This window comes from Schistocerca serialis, chromosome 11 (genome assembly GCF_023864345.2).
Source record: "Schistocerca serialis cubense isolate TAMUIC-IGC-003099 chromosome 11, iqSchSeri2.2, whole genome shotgun sequence".
NCBI lineage: Eukaryota > Metazoa > Arthropoda > Insecta > Orthoptera > Acrididae > Schistocerca > Schistocerca serialis.
In genome coordinates, this window is record NC_064648.1 from 187869984 (window position 1) to 187888081 (window position 18098).

The 18098-nt window shown below is 41.0% G+C and overlaps 1 protein-coding gene across 4 annotated transcripts in view; it reads left to right on the forward strand.

Moving 5' to 3' along the window:
• LOC126427210 (serine/arginine repetitive matrix protein 2-like) overlaps positions 1-18098 on the forward strand; it is a 328833-nt gene that overhangs the window by 236265 nt on the left and 74470 nt on the right. For all 4 annotated transcript variants that reach the window (XM_050089442.1, XM_050089441.1, XM_050089444.1 and 1 more), the window contains exon 6: positions 7655-8119. In XM_050089442.1, the coding sequence (XP_049945399.1) occupies positions 7655-8119 (465 nt within the window). The remainder of the gene's footprint in view (positions 1-7654; positions 8120-18098) is intronic.

The window sequence follows — 18098 nt, forward strand, 5'->3', positions numbered from 1 at the left end:
TGAAAAAAAAAATGTTATTGTCAATTTTCCTATAGAAAATCTGAAGCAAAGTCAGTTGAAAAAATAGACACTTGAAAGAAAAAAAGAAAAAGAAAAATGAAGTTTGGCTTTTTATATCTCCGTAAGTAATCTCCGATATATAAAAGAAAATATCCAGACTGACTGAGTCATTATCTCCCACTCCAAACTAATAAGAAAAGAAATTTGAAATTTGGAGAGGGTGTTGATCTTATAACGTAGACACTGCTTAAGAAGGGTTTTTTTGAAATTCTGCCTGTGAGGGGATTTTGTAGCTATAACTACAAACTGGTTTCTCAGTCAGAAATAAAAAGAATACCTGTTTCATCATTTTTGGAAATTTTTCCCCTATGGAGATGAAATAGTGGGTGAAAGTGTTTTGTTTTTTTTTTAAAGTAAATCATTTCTCAAAGACTATTACAGCGTTTTTAAAGCTAGATGTATAAAAATTGGTATTTGGAAATTCAACCCCTGTGAAAATTTGTATTTGGCTTCTTGGTGGTCGGAGGGGGGGGGGGGGGGGGGGGCGGCACATTGGCCAGATGCGACTAGGACTTCATATTGACTTCCCCAGAGAGAACTAAACAGTTGTGGAATGTAATGAAAGGTGTCAAATTTGAGTATCTGTGGAATACGGGCACATTTTCACTACACCTCCATTTTCTTGCTGCCTTTTAGGGCCCTATATGCTCGAACTGCAAAACCAAACCTACGTTTTAGGCGGTTTGGAACATGGTACTTCTAGCAAAAATGGTTTAAAAGAGTTTGCAGCAAACAGCCTTCTGTAAATGTTGTCTAAAAATACCTATTTTTGTCGTTTTTACAAAAATTGTCAATTTGGGTTTCAGTTTACAAACTAGTGGAAAGCAGTCAGAGGAAAAATTTATATTCTAAGACTTTTTCTTGGCAAATTATCACTTGCAATATTTCAGATCTCTCACACAGTTACTTCATGAAATATGAAAAGGTGAACCTTTTTTTCCAAGTATCTATTTTTTTCCGCTGACTTTGCTTCAAACTGTCTACATGAAAATTGCTCGAGAAATCTGTTTTTTCGTATTCCACTTAAGAGAGCGCTCACAACGGTCTAATTTTGTTTCTTCCAACAAAATATTGCCAGAGATATCAATTGCCAGAGATATCATATCTCAAAAGTTGCCAAAAACTGTTGTGGTGCACGATTGAAAGCTGCACCACGTGTCAAACAAACGACTACATCTGTGCAAGTAAAACTATACCAATGTCCACAGGGAACACGTGCGAATGTTCACTCAAAATTTCATCAAAGTCAGTGATGGTCATGCAGGAACCTCTAGACAACTTGGCACAGTCTGACCATACCAAATTCTAGCTTTGCTCTGTTTCGGTAATTTTTTTTACTTTTCATCACACATTGCTTCATTACCAAATTAGTTATTCCTCAGTACCTCAGGCCTCAGTACCTCGGGCAATACTGACCCTACGACTTACCTTAGAAGAAAGATCAAGGAAAGGCAAACCTACGTTTCTAGCATTCGTAGACTAGTGGTTGGGAAGGGAGTGAGATAGGGCTGTAGCCTATCCCCGATGTTATTCAATCTGTATATTGAGCAAGCAGTAAAGGAAACGAAAGAAAAATTGGGAGTAGGTATTAAAATCCATGGAGAAGAAATAAAAAACTTTGAGGTTCCCCGATGACATTTTAATTCTGTCAGAGATAGCAAAGGACTTGGAAGAGCAGTTGAACAGAATGAACAGTGTCTTGAAAGGAGGGTATAAGATGAAGATCAACAAAAGCAAAACGAGGATAATGGACTGTAGTCGAATTGACTCATGTGATGTTGAGGGTATTAGATTAGGAAATGAGACACTTAAAGTGGTAAAGGAGTTTTGCTATTTGGGGAGCAAAATAACTGATGATGGTTGAAGTAGAGAGGATATAAAATGTAGACTGGCAGTGGCAAGGAAAGCATTTCTGAAGAAGAGAAATTTGTTAACATCGAGTATAGATTTAAATGTCAGGAAGTCGTTCCTGAAAGTATTTGTATGGAGTGTAGCCATGTATGGAAGTGAAACGTGGACGATAAATAGTTTAGACGTGAAGAGAATGGATGCTTTCAAAATGTGGTGCTACAGAAGAATGCTGAAGATTAGATGGGTAGATCACATAACTAATGAGGAGGTATTGAATAGAATTGGGGAGAAGAGGAGTTTGTGGCACAACTTGACTAGAAGAAGGGATCGGTTGGTAGGTCATGTTCTGAGGCAGCAAGGGATCACCAATTTAGTATTGGAGGGCAGCGTGGAGGGTAAAAATCGTAGAGGGAGACCAAGAGATGAATACAATAAGCAGATTCAGAAGGATGTAGGCTGCAGTAGGTACTGGGAGATGAAGAAGCTTGCACAGGATAGAGTACCATGGAGAGCTGCATCAAACCAGTCTCAGGACTGAAGACCACAACAACAAAAACAACAACAACAACAACAACAACAACACTTCAGGTTGTGTCCTATTCATCTGCCCCGTTTTTCTACCTGATTCGATTTGGTAACTGTTCATTAGTTACTGGATCTATTCGTTTAATCCTCAGCAGTCTCCACTAGCATCATATTTTAGGAGCTGCTAGTCTGTTCTTTTCTCACCTTCAATGTACTTACCTGTACTTCCCCTGTCTTTTGGAATCCATCAGAAAACTCCCTCACTCCAGCTACCACCCAGTCTGTTGACTGTATATACTGCCCACATCCATTGCACAGTCTCTCAATGCTGCAGGTAGCAGCACTATCGTGTCTGCTGCATGCTCCCACTGGCATCACAGCGTCTTCTCCCACCCCTACCCTGCTGTCTCTCCTCTTTCCCACCTAATGCCTCCTCTTTACCCCCACCACTCAACCCGGCAGATTGCTGCTCATGTCAGATGCAGTTGCACTCGGGCCCCCTGCACCCGGAGAGGGGGAGGGAGGGGGGGGAGAGAGAGAGAGAGAGAGAGAGAGAGAGAGAGAGAGAGAGAGAGAGAATATCCGCGTGTGTGGGTTTTTTTTTTTCTGAAGACGGACTTTATCTGAAAGCTTAATATCTTCCTGGTTTCAACGCCTCTTCTATGTGACAGGTGTAATCTATCCTTTCCATATTATTGAGTCTACTCACCAGGCAGCAGGAGAAGACACACACAAAGTTTAAGTAAATGTGCAAGCAGTCAGAACCAGTGGCTCCTTCTTCTGCCAGAGGGATTGAAGAAGAAGTAAGAGAATCAAAGGAAAATGACTGGAAAGATTTAGGAAATGAGAAGAGTATGGAAAAGTCACCCCAGAATCCCAGATCGGGGGAGAATTAGTGGGCAGCATGAAAAGAAAATATTGACTGTTGTGTACTGCATCAGATGAGATTTAAAAACCTGAGAACTTGAAGGAGGAATATAGGGTAGCACACAAAACATAGGTTACTGACAAAACATTGTACAAGATGTAATAACACTGGAACGCTAAATACGTTGTGTGGGGTAGAGGCGGGGGCTGGGGAAAAAATGGACGGGCCAGAAAATAAAAAACTAAAAGGGGTGAAGAAAGGAGTACTGAGAGTAAAGAAATTGATGTAAATTAAGGCCAGGTGGGTGGTGAGAACTGAGATGTCTGTTTCATCACACTTGCCACCAGTCTTCCCCTAGACACCAGTTTCTCAATACTCTATAGGTGGGAATGAACAGGCATTACAATATGACCTTGGTTCTCATCACCCACCTGGGCGTAATTTGCATCAATTTCGTCAGTCTCAGCGTTTCTTCTAAGTAACTATTCCTTTATCCATTCCCTTTTAGTTTTCTGTGTCTTTCATTTTCTGACTTGCTTATTTTTCCCTGTCCCCCCCTCTCTACCACATGCAATGCACTTAGATTTCCACTCTTACTAATTCTTGCACAATGGTTTTATGGTTATCTCTGTCTAGCTTATTACCCTATCTTACACCTTTAAGCTATTAGGTTTTGAAATGTCATCTGGCGGAATGCCGAACAGTCGAGCTTTCCTTTCCGTCCCATCTGGTAAGTCTCACCTGACCCGGCTTCTGCGGATTCTTCTGAACTCTCATTTTATAAATCAAAACTCTTTCAGCACCTGCTCATTTGTTAAAAATTTAATTCTACTCATGTGCCTTCAAGGGAGGTGAAAAGATGATAATCTGAAGGTACCAAGTCAGGTGAATATGGCAGAGGTTCAAAACATCCCGTCAAATGAGTCCAGGAACACCTCAGTGGCTTAGGCTGTGCGAGAACAGGCATTTCGTGGAATGAGCATGCTCCTCTTGCAAGCATTCCCCTACTTTTGTTTTGAATACTCCTTTTTAATTTTTTTAGGGTCTCATGACGTCATTATGCATTGGTGGTCTCACCCTGAGGCAGAAATTCAATCAACAAGGTGCCTTTTCGGTCCCAAAACCCAGAAGCCATGATTTTTTTGGTCAAAGTTGTGATTTTGAATTTTTCAGCATATAAGAAAAATCACAACAGAGCTCAGAAAATCCTCACCTTCCATTTAACGGCACTCAAGAAACTGTTTTGGGGCCCATCTTGCACACAGTTTTCCGGTTTACCATAATTTCTGTGATTGGTCGTCTTCACAAACTTTTTCATCAATTTTTTTTTTTTTTTTTTTTGTACCAAATCATCAATCAAAATGGAAAGTCTTTCAGTCCTCTGTTCATCATGAACATTTGTTCAGCCTCCACTAAACTCACCATACCACTTGAACATTCTTGTTCTGTTCACAACTCCTTTGCCGTAAGCCTTTTTGATTCGTGAAAATGTTTTGGTAGGTGCCATTCCTTCATTGAGTAAGAAACGGATCACAGCATGTGGCTTGCGCTTGGCAAAATTTTTTACTGACATCTTTTACACAACTGGAAATCCCAATGTGAGTTTGCATATTACCATGTTCCTGCAATGCTCGCTCTAGTCAGAGGATTTCACCCCCCCCCCCTCTCTCTCTCTCTCTCTCTCTCCCTCCCTCTCTCTCTCCCCCCTCCCCCCTCTCCCATTCATTGTTGTCAAGCCTCAGAAAACAAAAAACCACACCCCAATATGATGACAGTACACTTACTTTCTGAACATGCCATGTACAACATGTGTTTGTTTTATTAAAAAAGTACAATATTGTCCTTGACAGTGCTACCAACAGAAACGACGTAATATCACCTAAGTAATACTGCAAGCCACAGCCTTCTACATAAAAAGTGCTGATGTTATTTGATCTTGAAGTAATGGACATAAAATTTTCAACAACAAAAACATATACTTCACATTTGCATTTAGGGTGAATTGTATACATTTTATTAATGAAATTGCGTGCTTTATTGTGGGATAAAAATTTGAAGAAAAAAAGAAGCTATGTGTTTGTTTTGACTTGAAACAACAAAATATCTTAAAAAATATGCATAATACAAAAAAAAATTGCTGATGAAAAGTTAATATTTCCAAGATGGTCATCTGTCTATACTACTCTCCTAATCCATCCACCCACCCCCCGCCCCCCAATAAGGGGGGGGGAGGGTCAACATTTTATTTTCAAATAGGAACCCCCCCTCCTTCTCCTCAGTTTCATTTCAGATTTGGATTCTGCGTGAAGAAGTGTCTAAGATGTACCAAAAATATTTCGTTCCATTTGTGGCAGATGGCATGCAATTGACAAAATTCAATCTTACCGATTTATTAAATTAAGAATTAACTCATTTGATTCTCCTATACATTTTCAATTAAAATATAAATTTTTGTTCTGAATAGGTGACATTATTGTCAAAAATTTAATTTAGTTTCGTGAAATAGGTTGTACAATAAAAGTCTTTTCGTGAAATCTTCTCGGGTGATCAGCCGAGTAAAGGCGTCGTCTTCTCGCAACGTTTCGAAGGGTTTCGTACCCATCATCTTCGCTGATCACCCGAGAAGATTTCACGAATGGAATACGCCGAGAAAGTCTCAAATCACATTTAATAAAAGTCTTATTTTCAGGCTTTTAAATGTCCATGCAAGGCAATATAGCTTTCTATCCCCTTCAGGATCGATTACGGTGAGCTCCCTAAAATCTCACTATCAGGATGACAGTGAAATCCACCATGAATGGAAAAAAATTATTTCAGATGAACCCTCGGTATTGTTTGGCATACAGTCTGAATCTGCAGTGAAAGAGTGGGGGAGTTCCCACTTGAAAATAAAAAAATGATCCCCCCCTTTGGGGGATGGGGGACACAGTGGCCAGTTTTACAACAGACAGATGTTCCCCCTGAAAATATTAACTTTTCATCTGGGACTCTGTTTTAATACCAAGCATATTTTTCGAGATAGCAGGGTACCTGGGCGAAACGTTTACAGTTTTATAGTTTTAAATAATGGCAGTATTTTGAATGAGTGAAGTCTTTGGGATATGGGTAGTTGTGGGAATGAAGAGGAACAATCTTTAAAAATGAACCAAATGATGTGAAATAATAATCGTGAATTTACAATACAACCTCCTATATACATTTCCATACATTATTGCTTGTAATTTTTAACTTTCGACCATGACATTTACAGTTATCCATTGTTGAAGAGAAGTTTGATGATAAATAGGAGGTTTTAATTGCAGTTTGTACTTTAGGTGAAAATTATATCTGCAGACTGAAGCGAGGAATGAAACTTTTGCCAAGGCCAGGATTCGAACCCAGGTCTCCTCCTCACTAGGCACTGCACGGGCTACACCAGCACACGTCCCTCCTCAATCCAGATTCCCATTCGTGCTTCAGCCCACTGGTATTCCCCCCAAAAATTAAACAACATTGCAGGGTCTCTCCAACTGTACTGGAATATCACCTCAGCATCGAACGTAACGGGCTGTTTGAGTTTAGTGGGAATACCGGTGGGCTGAGGCTCGAATGGGAATTTGGATCGAGGAGGGATGCATGCTGGGATATTCCCAGAAGTTGTGTGAAGCCACCGTGTCAGGGTGACTTAGTGGTTACCGCATCTGCCTACTGAGCAGGAGACCCGGGTTCGAATCCCAGCCTCGGTACAAATCTCCTCACGTGCACTACAGATGTTCGAGACTTCGAAGGTCTCCGGAACAATGTAGTTTCATTTGAATGACAAATATGTTTGTCATTTTGGAAAGTATATTTGTTTAAAAAAATCAGCTTGTATGACAGGCAGAGATAATGGAGTACCCCAGTGGTCACTGTTATTATCTATGACAATCCTGTATACAAATTATCCAGTTAATAACTGCCTTAAAAACAAATGAATTGGTATTTGTAATAGGATAATACAAAAACAGACTCATGTATTCGTGATTAATAGAAGTTAACTTTGTAAAATAGAGGTACGATACCCCTTTGTCTGTGATACTTAAAGGTCTGTTATTATGTTAAAATTTTCCTAAAATAATAAGTTTCAGTGCAAAATTGGTGTGCAAAGTCGGAAGCTGGATAAAAAATCTTCCTCACGATGCATCGTTCGTTCCTATACCGTTAGTACGAGTCGAGGAAAAGGAGTGTCGACTCGAGAAATAGTATGCACGGTGTAGTAGTTCCGAGTTAAAATGGACACCTCGTATATTCTTGTAACTTCCCTTAACAAAACCGAAGAACAGTTATTGTGTAGACGAGAAAACTGAAGTTAATCCCTCTGTTTATATACAGGTAGCAGAGCCAGTGGTGCCAACACGAGCAGGCAACCCGTAGTGAAGAGTTGCCGGACCAGCGCACGAGCGTGTGCGAGGGGCGTGAATCCCGCAGTCGCGGCAGTGCTGGCGGCGAGAGGCAGGGCAGTTTCCGTCGGTAGGATGGCTGCGTCAAAGCCGAGGGCAGCTGCCGCCGGCCGTAAGGAGGCGGTGGCCAGAGCCGCGACCCCCAGCCCCAGGAAGAGGGGCGCGGCCGCCCGAGCGGCTCCCGCCAGGTCCACTCCTGCGAGACCCGCTCCCACCAGGCCTGCTCCCGCCAGATCAGCTTCCACCAGGGGAGCTCCCGCCAGAGCGGCTCACGCCAGGGCTGCTCCTGCGAGAGCCGCAGCCGCCAGAACTTCCCCCGCCAGAGCTGCTCCCTCCAGAGCGAGATCTGTTCCCGCCAAGGTGGAGAAAGCCCGCTCGTCCCAGGGCTCGGCTGCAGGTGAGGCGAGCGCTTCCTTTTATCGAGTTAGTAATGTACACCTCTGTCTGCACGGTTACAGGTACAGATGGTCCGTGGGGTACAGGCTGTTGCATTTAGTACGAAGAGCCGATGCCTGTAGCAGCAATTACGACATAAACCGGCCGGGCGTCCGGTTGAACCGGCACCGGGGAACACAGAAAAAAACGAAAAAAAACTTAAGTTCCAAAGGAAATGCGCTGTATACAACAGCAAAACAGTCCTCATACAAGCGTCTGCCAACAGCAAAGTGTGTCAGAGGCTTCAGGAACACTATGCAATGCATTATAACAACAAATTGCCTCCGCTGAGCGTGACGTGACAATTGTTTAAATTAGATTCGTTAGAGCAGTTGCAGGCGGGCTCTTGTGCATTGGCAGTTGAGTCGCGTACGAGTAGTACCTTCTCCCGCTTCTGGTTACGGAAGTGTGACTCGGCGCCACTACTAAATATTGCCCCTGTTCGGAAATATCGTAGATCCGGGGCTGATGCACAGAGCAGTCAGAGCTGCTGTTGGGAGGTGGGTCGTCTCGATGTGACCTGTATTTACGTTCAGTGATTTTGTTGTTTCCTCTTCGTTTATTGCTCTCACATTGTTGTTGTTGTGGTCTTCAGTCCTAAGACTGGTTTGATGCAGCTCTCCATGCTACTCTATCCTGTGCAAGCTTCTTCATCTCCCAGTACCTACTGCAACCTACATCCTTCTGAATCTGCTTAGTGTATTCATCTCTTGGTCTCCCTCTACAATTTTTATCCTCCACGCTGCCCTCCAATACTAAACTGGTCATCCCTCGATGTCTCAGAACATGTCCTACCAACCGATCCCTTCTTCTAGTCAAGTTGTGCCACAAACTTCTCTTCTCCCCAATCCTATTCAATACTTCCTCATCAGTTATGTGATCTACCCATCTAATCTTCAGCATTCTTCTGTAGCACCACATTACGAAAGCTTCTATTCTCTTCTTGTCCAAACTATTTATCGTCCATGTTTCACTTCCATACACGGCTACACTCCATAAAAATACTTTCAGGAACGACTTCCTGATGCTCAAATCTATACTCAATGATAACAAATTTCTCTTCTTCGGAAACGGTTTCCTTGCCATTGCCAGTATACATTTTATATCCTTTCTACTTCGACCATCATCAGTTATTTTACTCCCCAAATAGCAAAACTCCTTTACTACTTTAAGTGTCTCATTTCGTAATCTAATACCCTCAACATCACATGAGTTAATTTGACTACAGTCCATTATCCTCATTTTGCTTTTGTTGTTGTTCATCTTACACCCTCCTTTCAAGACACTGTTCATTCTGTTCAACTGCTCTTCCAAGTCCTTTGCTGTCTCTGACAGAATTACAATGTCATTGGCAAACCTCATAGTTTTTATTTCTTCTCCATGGATTTTAATACCTACTCCCAATTTTTCTTTCGTTTCCTTTACTGCTTGCTCAATATACAGATTGCATAACATCGGGGATAGGCTACAACCCTGTCTCACTCCCTTCCCAACCACTGCTTCCCTTTCATGTCACTCGACTCTTATAACTGCCTTATCATATCTGTACAAATTGTAAATAGCCCTTCACTCCATGTATTTTACCCCTGCCACCTTTAGAATTTGAAAGAGAGTATTCCAGTCAACGTTGTCAAAAGCTTTCTCTAAGTCTACAGGTGCTACCGTAGGTATGCATTTCCTTAATCTTTCTTCTAAGGTAAGTCGTAAGGTCAGTATTACCTCACGTGTTCCAATATTTCTATGGAATCAAAACTGATCTTCCCCGAGGTCGGCTTCTACTAGTTTTTCCATTTGTCTGTAAAGAATTTGCGTTAGTATTTTGCAGCTGTGGCTTATTAAACTGATTGTTCGGTAATTTTCACATCTGTCAACACCTGCTTTCTTTGGGATTGGTATTATTATATTCTTCTTGAAGTCTGAGAGTATTTCTCCTGTCTCATACATCTTGCTTACCAGGTGGTAGAGTTTTGTCAGGACTGGAATGTTGTCTACCCCTGGGGCCTTGTTTCGACTCAGGTCTTTCAGTGCTCTGTCAAACTCTTCACGTAGTATCTCCCATTTCGTCTTCATCTACATTCTCTTCCATTTCCAGACTATTGTCCTCAAGTACGTCGCCCTTGTATAGACCCTCTATATACTCCTTCCACCTTTCTGCTTTCCCTTCTTTGCTTAGAACTGGGTTTCCATCTGAGATCTTGATATTCATACAAGTGGTTCTCCTTTCTCCAAAGGTCTCTTTAATTTTCCTGTACGCAGTATCTATCTTACCCCTAGTGAGATCCTTACATTTGTCCTCTAGCCATCCCTGTTTACGCATTTTGCACTTCCTGTCGATCTCATTTTTGAGACGTTTGTATTCCTTTTTGCCTGCTTCATTTACTGCATTTTTATATTTTCTCCTTTCATCAGTTAAATTCAATATTTCTTATGTTACACAAGGATTTCTACTAGCCCTCTTTTTACCTACTTGATCCTCTGCTGCCTTCACTACTTCATCCCTCAGAGCTACCCATTCTTCTTCTACTGTATTTCTTTCCCCCATTTGCAACAATTGTTCCCTTATGCTCTCCCTGAAACTCTGTGCAACCTCTGGTTTAATCAGTTTGTCCAGGTCCCATCTCCTTAAATTCCCACCTTTTTGCAGTTTCTTCAGTTTTAATGTACAGTTCATAACCAATAGATTGTTGTCAGAGTCCACATCTGCCCCTGGAAATGTCTTACAATTTAATACCTGGTTCCTAAACCTCTGTCTTACCATTATATAGTCTATCTGATACCTTCTAGTATTTCTAGGATTCTTCCAAGTGTACAACCTTCTTTTATGGTTCTTGAACCACGTGTTAGCTATGATTTATACTCTGTGCCAAATTCTACCAGATGGGTTCCTCTTTCATTTCTTTCCCCCAATCCATATTCACCTACTATGTTTCCTTCTCTCCCTTTTCCTACTCTCGAATTCCAGTCACCCATGACTACTAAATTTTCGTCTCCCTTCACTACCTGAATAATTTCTTTTATCTCATCATACATTTTTCAATTTCTTCATCATCTGCAGAGCTAGTTGGCATATAAACTTGTACTGCTGTAGTAGGTGTGGGCTTCGTGTCTATCTTCGCCACAGTAATGCGTTCACTATGCTGTTTGTAGTAGCTTACCCGCAGTCCTATCTTTTTATTCATTATTAAACCTCCTCCTGCATTATCCCTATTTGATTTTGTATTTATAACCCTTTATCCACCTGACCAGAAGGCTTGTTCCTTCTGCCACCGAACTTGTTCCTCCCGCATTTTGGTATGGTTCGCAATATCCCGACTCTCTTGAAGTATCCTTTGATGTCTTGTTTATTTTACGACATAATGTAAGATCTTTTAATGTTTTACACGTATGAACATAAGAGCTTCCTGTGTCAATGTAGCTGTGCAAGTGCGGTGATGCCAGTTATTTGGCGCTTTCTTGCAGCTGTTGAAATGAACCTATTTCGTACAGGTAGCGGGAAAATATTGCGAAAGGTGGTTTGAAAAGCGTTACATTAAAAGCAGATTTCCTTTTACGCAAGATGAACTATGTGCGAGAATGTACGATGAATTTCTTAAATCACAAAGCGTTTGACTCTCATTTAAAAATCAACTCCTCGTGGACGACCATTTAGAAGAATTTGGAGCCCAGAAGATGAGACATTTGCGTCATTATTAAAAATTTTACTGGCACATTTGTGTGATGTATCTAGAAGTGTAACACGCGCAAAAAAGATCAACATTATATGTGGAAGCTTAGCTTCTCTTCCAACTTATTAATCTTCGAGACTAATATTATATGTGAATACTATGTATATTAATTTAATCCAGTAACTTATTTGTGTATTCGCGCTAATTAAGAGTGATCTTGCTATCGGATGATTACATCACGTGTCGGTAATTTTCACATCTTTCAACACCTGCTTTCTTTGGGATTGGAATTATTATATTCTTCTTGAAGTCTGAGGATATTTCGCCTGTCTCATACATCTTGCTTACCAGGTGGTAGAGTTTTGTCGGGGCTGGCTCTTCCAAGTCTATCAGTAGTTCTAATGGAATGTTGTCTACTCCCGGGGCCTTGTTTCGACTCAGGTCTTTCAATGCTCTGTTAAACTCTTCACGCAGTATCTTATCTCCCATTTCATCTTCATCTATATCCTCTTCCATTTCCATAATATTGTTCTCAAGTACATCGCCTGTGTATAGACCTGTACTGACAGTATTACTTGTTTTAAATGCTTGCCCATGTAGAGTTCTCACTTCTGTCATTCATTTCTGGCCGAGCCCTGCGTATGCCACAAATATGGACAAAATCGACGGTGACAGGTAGGCGGAGTACCTCGGTGAGTTCAGATGTGAGATACGGGTATGTCGATCCGAGCTGTACCGACCCTGTGCCGGAAGTAGTCAGTCGTAATGGCTGACAGTGGCGGTGTCCGAGTCTCTCGGTAACCGACGGCCGGGTATTGTCAGTGGCCAAAAGGTCTGGGGGACGTGCCGGCCGGGACAGCAGTTCGATACCCTCCGTACTGAGGTAGGTCAGACCGGCACAGTTATTCATTATCTCGTTGAAAAATAACATCACAGAGACCTCAAAGATACGGCATACTCACTGGTTTTGACACATCAGAAAATTGAGGAGTAACATATCAAATTGTATTATATCCCAAAAACACAGTTTTACAGGAGAAGCAAAAAACTGATTACTTCTAAACAGGTAAATTTTTCACAGTTTTTAAAATGTGACACTGTTGACAACATACGGAAGTTTGGGTCCGGCTGTGAGTTGTGCACGGATACCCAAACGGTAAGGCGATTGCTCACAAAAAGTGGGAAATCTGGCCCCATATCCCAGTCCGGCACAAATTTTTGTTGATGTCATTCCATTCTGCAGCTGATGATTGTCCTTATTCGTAACTGCAAATTCATTTGATGTGTCTGTATGTATAGTGATGTAGAGACATATGTATAAAACATGCTTGCAGTGCTCGTATGTAGGTACATGATGGATGTGTTTCTATTATTTTGCTGTCGAATCTGAAAGCGTGCATTATTTTTTCTAATTACATTTAAAAATAAATCTCGATGCATTACATTTGTAAAGAAGTAGAGTTTTTAAGGGTTTCTGTGGTTCACCTAGTACTGGCTGTGAGATTTTACCATCCATTTTAATGCATTGTGGTGCATACATTTTTTATCCACTCCCCCCTATGATGACTAATGTACGATTAACAGGGATAAGAGATCATAATCAAATGCAGTCTCAGCAGAGGGGGGAGGGGGGGGGGGGACATTTCACACGTTAAGGTAAAAATCTGTGTTTGTCGTACAGCCTCTAAATCGCAGCGTCGTTGTGTGTCTTCAAGCATCTCGGAAGCTACTGTTACAAATCGGTTGCCTCGAGGACAGCTCCGGGGCAGACGCCCTGTAGTGTGCATTCCACTGACCCCCAAACCACTGGCATTTCTGACTTCATTGTTTCCAACTGAGAGCTCATTAGAGGGCAGGGTGGAGGTCGTTTGTGTTTTCTAGTGAAAGCTCATTTTGTCTGGGTGCCAGTGTTGAGCATAGGAGGAGGCCAGTATAGGACCTGCAACCAACCTGTCTGCGTACTAGACACACTGGACCTACAGCGGGAGTTATCTCGGGTGCATTTGCATGTCAGTCTGGCGATTCAGTCTGTTGTGCTGCCATTCGTGAACAGTGTCCAGGTGCTGTTTTACAACTAGATACTGCTCACCCGCACGTTGCTGCTTTTACTGAACATGCTCTACACAATGTCATCACGATGCCTCGGCTTGCTCGTAGGAAAGTTAATCCGACAGCAATAGAGAGTTTTTCGAAGCTTGTCGAGGAACGAGAGTGGCGAGATGTTTATAGTGCCGATAATATAGATGATAAATACAGTGCTTTCCGTAACACATTTCTCGTGCTCTTTGAGAGTTGCTTTCCATTAGAACATACTAAATGGGGTACTAGCAGTAATGGACAGCCCGGTTGGCTGACTAGTGGGATAAGGATATCATGTAGAACAAAGCGGGAATTATATCAAAATGTTAGAACTAGTCTCAATCGAGCTACAGTAGCCCATTACAAACAGTATTGTAAGGTGCTTAAAAATGTTATTAGCAAGGCAAAAAGTATGTGGTATGCAAATAGAATAGCTAATTCACAGGATAAAATTAAAGCCATATGGTCAGTTGTGAAGGAAGCATCTAGTCAGCAGCACAAGGTTGATGATATAAAGTCAGTTCACAGTAATAATATTTCTGGTACTGATAAATTAGATATACATACAGTATTTAACAACCATTTTCTGAGCATTGCTGGTGAATTAAATAAAAATTTAGTTTCTCCAGGAAATCATATAAATTTCTTAGCAGATGTCTTTCCGAGATTGACGTCTGAAATACTCCTCTGTGATACAGACAAGAGGGAGATTGAGTCAATAATTAAATCACTGAAGACCAAGGACTCTCATGGTTATGATGGAGTGTCTAGTAGAATATTAAAGTACTGTGCTGCACATGTTAGCCCTGTATTTAGCCATACTTCCTTAGCCATTTTTCCTTTACGAATGGTCAGTTTCCTGAGCGATTAAAGTACTCAGTAGTAAAGCCGCTTTATAAAAAGGGAGAAAGGGATAATGTAGATAATTTTAGACCTATTTCTATGCCATCAGTGTGTGCAAAAGTTATCGAAAAGGATGTGTATGTAAGGTTAACTGATCATTTTATATCACACGATTTGCTGTCAAATGTACAGTTCAGCTTTAGAAGTCATTTGACAACTGAAAATGCTATATTCTCTTTTCTCTGTGAGGTACTGGATGGGCTAAACGAAAAGTTTCGAACACTTGGCGTATTTTTTGATTTAACAAAGGCATTTGACTGTGTTGATCTCACAATATTGCTCCAGAAATTGGACCATTACGGAATAATGGGAGTAGCTCACAATTGGTTCACCTCTTACTTTAGCAACAGGCAGCAAAAGGTCATTATTCACAATGTTGATAACAGATGTGATGTGGGATCTGAGTGGGGTACTGTCAAGTGGGGGAGGGGGGGTGCCCCAGGGATCAGTGTTGGGGCCACTCCTGTTCCTTATTTATATAAATGATATGCTGTCTAGTATTATGGGTAACTCTAAAATATTTCTGTTTGCTGATGACACTAGCTTGGTAGTAAAGGATGCTGTGTGCAACATTGGCTCGGTTTCAAGTAGTGCAGTACATGACCTCAGTTTATGGCTTGTAGAAAATAAACTAATGTTAAATCACAGTAAGACTCAGTTTTTACAGTTTCTAACACACAATTGAACAAAACCTGTCATTTTAATTTCTCAGAAGGGGCATATGATTAGTGAAACTGAACAGTTCAAATTCCTATGTGTTCAGATAGATAGTAAGCTGTCGTGGAAAGCCCATGTTCAGGATCTTGTTCAAAGACTTAATACTGCCATTTTCACTATTCGAACGGTATCGAAAGTGAGTGATACTTCGACACGCAAATTAGTCTACTTTGCTTATTTTCATTCACTTATGTCATATGGTATTATGTTTTGGGGTAACTCTTCCCATTCTAGGAGGATATTTTTGGCTCAGAAACGGGCGGTTCGGGCAATAAGTGGTGAGAGTTCACGAACCTCTTGTCGACCTCTGTTCACGAGTCTGGGTACTTTGACATTGGCCTCTCAATATGTATATTCCTTATTTCCAACAATAAGCAGCTTTCACTCGGTTAATACTCGGCAGAAATCAAACCTCCATTTGGATCGGACTTCCTTAACTCTTGTGCAATAAGGTGTGCAGTATACTGCTGCATCCATTTTCAATAAGCTGCCACTCAAATTCAAAAATCTTAGCAGTAATCCAAGTGCTTTCAAATTGAAACTGAAGAGTTTCCTCATGGGTCACTCCTTCTATTCTGTCGAGGAGTTTCTTGAAAAATTAAGCTGATTCTCATTGTATTGCTCATAGCGTTTGCTTAAACTTATGGCCTGATTTTCTTTCAGGTTCATGAACATTTATTTTTATCTGTTATTACTTTTATGTTGTAAGTTCATGTACTGACATGTTCCATGACCTTGGAGATTTGCTCCTCAATTTGGTCCTACGGAACTTGACATGTAAATAAATAAATAAAAAACCAGATCCATCTCCAGTCGAGCACATACGGGACATTGTTGGAAGGCAACTCCGGCGTCATCCACAAACACGTCGACCGTCACTGTATTGACTGGTCGAGTGCAACGAGCGTGGGACTCCATCCCACAAACTGATATCCAGCACTTGTACAACGTGATACATGCATGTTTGCATGTTTAGCAATTACACTGATTATTAATGCACCAGCATTTCACATTTGCAGTGGCTCATCTTGCTATTTCATTAACCTGTGATCCTGCTATGTTAATCACCGAAATAAGTTACCTACACAAATGTATTCCTGAAATTTCATAACTGTGCATTAATTATTTTATGTCGGTGTGATTTTTTTCTGACAGTATATATTTTACAAAATGACATGAAGGTAAAATTAAGAGAGATCATAGTTCACACAGAGGTATACGAACAGTCTTTCTCCCCACAAATCATTGGCAGCTGGAGCATGAAAACGGGGGAGTGATATTAGTCCACAGCTACCCTCCTCCACACATTGTAGGGTGGTTTGTGGAGTACAGATGTAGGTACTACTGTTATTCCATCCTCGAATGTCCATTCTTTGAAACATTGTAAATGAGGATAAAGGATCATCACATGATTGGTCTGCTTGGTTCAGTTTTATTTATATTACATATGTAGCTGTAATATACATAGGCCATTGTTCACTGAAGATAAATTTATGGTTCTCCCAATAAAGCTGGGAAAAACGTGAAAAGAAAAGTCCCCCCCTTCCCCCCATGGTATCTTCTCTGTTAGAAATTTCCTAGTCTGATCACAAAAGTCTGTGTCATTGTTAGCTGAATTCTGGACACCGTTAGAAAAATACTCAAATAACTGAAAAATAAGAATACTGTTCTGCTTGTAAATCTGAAATGACAGAGTTATCAGAAATAATCTTGTCTGACAGTTTCATGGAAAATAATTTTCACTTTTTACAAAATTCCTTATCCAGAAGTCAAATCACGTATGTACTTATGAAGAAAATTGAAATTAGACCGACAGCCTTTTTGTCAGTATCATGATAAATCCTGTTGAGGCCAAAATTCAGCAAAATCAATATACTTTCTGCAGCTTGTAAGAGGACAGTTTTAATGAAGTGTTGAAAACAATTTCCTGAGAAATGCTTTTCACCCTTTACCATTTTCCCACATTGTGTTATGTCTATTACAGAAATAGTGAAAGTAAAACAGCCCACCTCCAGTTTCCAGACCTACGTTGCCTTAACTTCCTGTAGACAGAGGTAAAGATGTAGAAGTAGTAATCAACTCGTACGTACTTCTAGCACTGTTGTACGTTATCTGATTTGAACAGCTATTGGTGGACAGTGATATTGGTTGTGTCCACCGTTTGCTCATATGACGACTCGTACTCTTCTGGTGACACTTTCAGCGACATGTGAGAATGTTTGTGGAGGAATGATAGCCCATTGTTCCTCTAGAGCAGAAACTAGAGAAGTTATTAATGGGAGAAGTTGCAGTGAAGTCGACATACTGACTCGTCCCGGTGTTCAATTAGGTTCGTGCCAGGACTGTGGGCAGGCCAGTCCATTTCAGGAATATTACTGCCCACAAATCATTGCCCCACAAATGTTGCTCTGTGACAAGGCGCATTCTCGTGCTGATACAGTCATCGTGTTAGTATGATTGTTCTACTGTACATAGTGCACATTGCTGTAAAATGTGGTCATATTCTTCCACATTTAGTTTTTTCTTAAGCACAGTAAGGGGACCACAGGCTAACCGTGAAAAAGCATCCCCGTACCG